General features: G+C 34.1%; 1 protein-coding gene across 1 annotated transcript in view; it reads right to left on the reverse strand.

The window, feature by feature from the left end:
• Positions 1–6603, reverse strand: part of LOC128983564 (attractin-like protein 1) — a 70143-nt gene extending 63540 nt beyond the window's left edge. The window contains exons 1-2 of the mRNA XM_054402880.1: positions 6356–6603; positions 335–535 (exon numbers count right to left, since the gene is read on the reverse strand). Of these exons, the coding sequence (XP_054258855.1) occupies positions 335–535; positions 6356–6591 (437 nt within the window). The 5' untranslated portion in view covers positions 6592–6603. The remainder of the gene's footprint in view (positions 1–334; positions 536–6355) is intronic.
• Positions 6604–7146: the final 543 nt, after the last annotated feature.

Consider the following 7146-nt stretch of genomic DNA (forward strand, 5'->3'; position numbering starts at 1 on the left):
TTTTTTTGAAACAAATATTCCTTAGGTTTTATGTATGATATTGAAGCCCATGATTTTCCAAACAAAATGGTATACCCTAGAACAGTAGAATTAACATTGTTTTAAGCTTTTCAGATCCGTTTTAATAAAACCTTGCAAATGCGCCAAAAATAGGCGGACATTAAGGCCTAAACTATGGACACTTGGAGGGTTGAAAAAAATGGGGAGGAGACGATGTTGTTGGAGAAGACCAGGCCTACAAATATTGTGGTAGAGGCGACAAACCATAAAAAAATCTGTCCTCAACACATTGTCAATTAGCAAAAAATTGTTCTAATAAAGAAACTGAGCTTACCTAAAAACAGCAAGAAGAGGGGAATGGACAGAATCACCATCAAATACGTATAAATGGTCCCAACCACATTCGGTGGCAAACTCCTCAATGTGCAGACGGATGGAAGCATTGTATGGCTTAGCATCCACCAACCAGCTGCACTTGACGTCGATGGAGTAGTTACCTGCTCCGTCATGGATGTGTCCAGAGAGCTGAGACAGTCTGCAACAAGGTAGGGCCTACCTAAGTTTACTGTACATTCTAGGTTAGGCATTTCGAGCTTGTTTACTATCATCAAATCACAAATATTTTAATGTGAATTTTATTTGGCACAACATTCTATGTTAAGTGACGGTTAGACTTAAAAGTTAAAAAAACAATAACCTCATCCCCCTGCATTGACAGTTGGTAGGCCTACAACTACAGCGGCCTTCATCGCTGTGTGCGCCACGCTGCTGCCTTTCCACCTATACCCACCAAACACCACTGAACACACCAGAAGCACAAAGCATTACACAGCAAACCGTGAATTTAGTCAAGTGGTTTCAGATAAAAAACTTATGTTGAGGACGGTCAACGCGATCGCCAAGAAAATAAACTGTTGACAAAGTGATTCTACTTTAAATTTGTTCACAATTTTATCAATAATTATTATCTATAGGCCTATTAATGTATTTTAAATTATTGTATCAATATGGTCGGCCAATCAATATAGGCCCCTAAATTAGAGACATTGATAGGCTTAAACCAGGTTTATCTAAGTTAATGTTCCAAAATTAATAAAAATATCTTACAATTTTAAATTGAAAAATATTCATTAAAAAAAAATATTAGCCGTTTCAGAAAATATGATCAGCCTACCTACCTACTGTTTTAATGGTAAACTAAAAATACCAGAACCAAAGATGAAAACAAAATAGTTTATCAGTTTGTTTATGTTTATTCGTATATCATGAATGATGATGAGGTCAAAGGACATTAGAGCAATCTGTTGTTGTGTAAGCTGTAAACATCAAATGTTAAAAAGGTATTATGTTGCTTATTGTCTCTATATCGTCCTTGTAAAGAAAAGCCTAACTTAAACAATTGTTTAAAATACCTACATTGATGGTTTGTAAACAAATCTTCATCACATTTTGTAAATTCATTTGTTTTACAAAAGCCTAGATTTTGCAAGGCCAAAAAAAAACCCTGTGAGTTGGTAATTTCTAAGTTTACTCTTAGATTTCTGGTAAGTTTACTCTCACGGAAGTTATTTCTAGTAGGCCTATAGCAATAAAACTAAGCTAAACTTTTAAGAGTAACTTAATAGGGCTGGTACACTTGGACAGTACTTTGGTTGCCTGCTCCCTCAACTTGGGATAACCTAGAGTCAATATCTCCCATGACAGAAGTTTGAAACTCCATGACTTCAGCCACTAAGTTAGGGTTGGCGACCAAAATATATATGTCATTCGTCAACAAATAGATACAAAAGGGCTGAACATAGTGATGTGGGCCGGGTAAATACCCAGTGGGTAGGTAAATATAAATTGGGTATTTACCCGGGAATTTACCCCAGGCCAGGGTAAATACCCAAAAACTGGGTATTTATAATTTGTATTAAAGTTAGAGAAGATTGAGATGTTTTTTTGCAATTATAACCCTGTAAGGATAGTAAAATGATGATAAAATGTGTTAAATAAAATTTCATATGGTCACTACTAGCATTTTACTTCTGGGTACAATCGCTATAAATACCCAGGTCTGAGCATAAAGCATAACCGGCATAAATACCCTGGTCGCATGGTTGCACTGCTCTTGACTTCGTATCATTTTTTAATTTCTATGATAGATAGATGAATTTATTTTATTGAAAGTGAAGAAAAATAATTTGCAAAGTAATAATTATCTATACTTATTTAATACGCAAGCAGGATTTTTGTGACAATTACTCCTCCGAAACTACTGAACCGATTGGCATGTTTTTGGTGTCATTGTAAAGAGCGTAACGTGAAGTTGTGCAGGAAACTTTCTTTTTAGGTAAATAATTAGAGAGTGAGGCCCTGGGGCCCTTTAAAGATTCGTATTTATCCATAAGATTAACATGGGAAACAAAATTTGTTATGAAACTCCAGCTGTTGTCAGAAATTAAAAGTGAAATATTTATTTATGGTATCCATGGTAACAAAGAACAAACCCACAAAATTTAAAAATGTAAACAATCAGAACTAACTGTCAAATTAATTTTGATTTCAAAATTCCACACAGCTGGTCCAAATATATTAAATACTGCATGATTATTAGAACAGGAACTGTATGGATCATAAACATAAATAAAATATGCCACTCGCCCGAATGTAAACATTTAACATTGATTAAATGGAACTACTGTCAAACTATATGTTAATGTCATTAGTATGGGATTCTTTCAGTTACGTCATTTGTTGACCGAGTCTGTCCAATATTTTTTAGCTGCTATTTTACATTTACAACAATATTTTACAGGAAATAATTGCTAGATAAACTCATGGATATAAGTAATAATTCAGATTCTTCAATCATTGCTGTTGTTGTTAAAACTGTGCATCCGCAGCAAACCAATATTTCCATTTACCTGGCTTAATTTCTACAAACATATTCCCTGAAAATGGTCATTGTTTCCTACATAAATAACAATAAGTTAATTTTAATATGAGTACCTAGGTTTGCTGCTACAGGGAAGGTAGGTGTGTTTTTGTTGAAATGTGGACAGCTTAGTATGATTGTTATTGGTTTGCAAATCCTAATTGCTCGAATTCGAGCAACATGTACACTAGTTATTTATAAATACATGAAAATTTAACCTAGTTGTGGCCTAGGCGTGTAAACAATTTAAGAAAATAATTAAAGTTCAATCTGTAGGATGGCAGTATTAAATAAATAATATTTTTGTTCTAGATCTTTTGTTGGTATCAATGGTATCAAAATAATAAAAAAAACTAATTTCATAAACTTGTGATACAAAACATTTAAATCTATAGCACAATAAATCTTTCAAAATTATATTAAGTTAGACCAAAAAACAGGAGATACATTTTTTTAGTAGGTTTATCCAAATATATTATTGTTTCCAACTAAGCGGTAACATAGAAAAGTTTAATTTCTTTTAGTATTCTGCCATTCTGCCTTAGGTCTGTCTAGCCTTCCATGCCATTTATACGATAAACATTTTAACTATCATAATTTAATAACAGTAGAAGTAGGTTTAGGTTCACTATTTCTCTGATGAGGTGTTGTCATGATAATAAACGAAACCCCATTCTTATTTAAAAACTTAATGTTTTATTTTAAAAAGTCCTAAATCATTAAATAAAAGTTGTTGTATTAATAGTCCAAGATAAAAGGTACTAGCAAAGCTTCAAGTTACAGTAAAAGATGTTATAGACTATCCTAATTTTTCATGTAATGATAACAATAACATATTTAGGGGTGAATATAAATGAATTCCTATCGATTTCATAAATACCCAAAAATACCCGGGTATTTATGGATTTTGGGTATTTACCCGGGTAAATATCCAGGGTATTTACCCTGAGTTTTAAATACCCGGGTATTTTACATCACTAGCTGAACATAAATGAGTTTGTGAACTTAGAAATTGAGTCAGCAATAGAGGCTGACTCCAGTACAATTGAATACAGCAAATCACTTAAAAGCAGCAGGTGCAACGTCTAATAACAGTGACGTAAACTACAGTATAAATAAAATACAAATTTAAGTTAACAGTGCAAAAAATACTAATTGTAAAAAGATAAAAACAAACAAGACAACAGATTCCGGACAGTGACCTTACATGCAGACACTTTAATCCAACTACCGGTACCGGTATAACAATCCCTAATAACTTAAACGAGAACCTTTTTTATGAACTTCAACTTGCATGTGAACAAATCTACATGTTGGCATGCTTGATTTTCAAGTGTGTGGAGCCGTGGCATTGTAACGTGGAAATTTGTTAGACAAAGTATTACAACTTCCAAGGAAATACAGTTCCGCATAAAAATCATGGAACAGTTTTATCAATAGAGAGAAGAAAACAAGTCTAAGTATTTTTTATTCTTGATAAGTTAGGCTACATGGATAATTTGATGTGGGTTCCATATCAAGCTGCCATAACTTATTCCAGCACAGGTCCAACTTCAGTCATACAGTACCAGTACATATAGAGTTTTCAGAGCATTAACTTCCAGTCCTTATCTACCATACAACATCTAACTTACTTAATGACAAACACAACTATTATCAGAGACCTTGTTTAGTGTTGGTTATGGCTTTAGATGCTATAGGCCCCTAAGTAACAGTATTGCAAATTGTAGGCATATTATGTGCAGGTCAGGGTTTAAATTCCAATATGTTATTTAAATTCCTAGATCGCGCATGTGGAACTCTTTGAGGCAGGACGGCATTATTTATTCTGTAGAAGTAACTTATTCAATGTGTCGCTTGGTACAGTACGGTAATTAAGATATAACAGCAGAATTGGAAACATGGATGTCAATGCAGTTTGCCAGGCATAAGTTATCAATTGAATGCTAAACATTGCTGAAGCGAGGAACCGTCAGCCTGAGACTTGATACACTTGAAAAAATTGCTATCATCAGCAAACAACAAGCACGAGAGTAAATACAATCCACAATGTTGAAGAAAAAATATGTATCCTGGAGGTGAGAACCTTGAGGGATTCCCAAGTCCGTAGGGGAAAGGAATTGACTTGGCTCCCGCAAACTTGACAGCTAAGGTACCGTACCCCATGGTCTTTGAGATGATTCAAACCATCAATTGATCAAACCATGTGTGGCTTTTGGATATAAACACTTTCTTCTCCAGTCAGCAACCTTAATAATAGCTTCCTACATTTTTCCCCCAGAAGCTAAGTAGCCTACTGCCACCAAGGTTATTAAGAAGAAGCTGCAGTTAAGTTTAACAGTATAAGTACTTGAGTACCAGTACAGTAAGTAAAATTATAGTTTTAGGGCAATTAACTTATTTAACTTAGATAGCCTGACTTGTTTCTTGAGATTGCCCTAAGTTATGCATGAACTAAGCTTAAAGTAAGTTAAATCAGTTGTTATTCACAAGTTTTTAGCTGTTGAACTTGGCTTACCAGTTTACCGGTTAACCAGTTGAATTAACATAAGTGTAGCCTAATTCAAGGGTTCTGAGTTTTACAAATGTTGTCTGTTAAAATATTACCTAACTTCTCTTAGCCAGTCCTACCTTATTATATTGCCTGAATTGTATAGGAATTGGCCTAGGCCTACTTAGTGTTTAGCTTAATATATTCTTACTCACTTAGGTAACTACTAAACTAAAGTTTTTGCATAGGCCTACTTAAACTTTACTGTTTTCTACTTACATTCTACATAAGTTACTTAGTTACATTACCTAGTTTCTAAGCAGTCTAAAATACTTTTTTGTAGGCTAGGCCTACCTAGGTTTAGAACACGACCTAACTTACTAGCCTATGTTAATTATTAAAAGGCATAAGTTAAGGCCTCTTACTAAAAAAGTAGGCTATGACAAGAATTCAGTTTCTTTTTTCTCATTTGAATACTTAACATTCTGCAAACTAACTTGGCTAAAATAGGAGTTCCAAATAGGCTTCACCTTTTCTGGGCAATGGAATAGTTTGTGTTAAGGTAACTTAAACACGTTTAAATTAACTTAATACAGCCTGTTTAGAGGTTTGGGTTGGTGCCATTCTTTACCACTGGCATTATTATTAAAACCGGAAACATATTTTTGTATGAATTAATACAGAATTCGGGATGGCATTGTAAATGGTCACAGAGTTCAAAAGGATCTATTTATTGATTAGGTCAGACAAAACCACCCAAATTCTAGCCTACTAATGCAATTTGTCTTAGTGGTCTTGGCTAGTGATAGGGTTGTTCTTGGAGAAAGTTTTCATAAGCATCCATATTTACAGCCATAAAAAGGCAAAACATAAAGCTTTGTTTAACACACTTATAACACATGTTTTATTGATTTTATATAGAACAGATAAGCATTATTACTTACCTTACTTTACCTCCACAAAATTGACAGGAAGGCCCTTGCCACCCATCAAAACAAACACAAGTTCCATTTATGCATTCACCATTCACACAATGTACATCACTGCACTTAGCACTACACATAACATTTAACACAGATGAATAAATAATAACTAAGCAGATAAAAATTTCTTGAATATTACATTTTCGGCGATATTTTGATTTGAATAGGAATAAAAACAACTGCAGATTAACTGCCATGTCGTCTGAACCATTTCCGCGATGGTACTGTACGATGACGTCACAATCTACTTACACCAACATAGAGCCACCACCTGGAAACTGGGACAAGATCTGGCAAACACAAAATTCCCTGAACATCAACAAAAAAACTAAAATCGCATACAGTATTATATAGTCCAGTCAATAAAGGGATTGTAGAGGACATGGAGAGGGGGAAATTTTTTTTCTGCGGGAATGTGTTCGGGGTAGTTAGAAGATAAAAATACCAAAAGTCCCCGCCCCTGGCCCTGCTGCTTCAGCGGGGGGAGGGGGGGAAAGACCCCATTTTTTAGTTTTTTACTTCTACACTGAAAACCGTTCATCGTACGGAAAAAATGTAAATTATAAAAAGAAAGATGATGAAATTCTCTACAAGAATGGTCATATACATTTCTTCCGTATATGCATTGGTTTAAAAGATATTCTCAATTTAATATAAAAATTCTTAAATAAATTAATTCTTCACACGTTTTTTATTAAATAAGTTTGTATAATCCATTAGCCTGTTGTTGTTTCACATCAATCAGGATAGAA

Source organism: Macrosteles quadrilineatus, unplaced genomic scaffold (genome assembly GCF_028750875.1).
Source record: "Macrosteles quadrilineatus isolate MER2022 unplaced genomic scaffold, UCM_ALF_1.0 Scaffold_1__1_contigs__length_201487025, whole genome shotgun sequence".
Taxonomy (NCBI): domain Eukaryota; kingdom Metazoa; phylum Arthropoda; class Insecta; order Hemiptera; family Cicadellidae; genus Macrosteles; species Macrosteles quadrilineatus.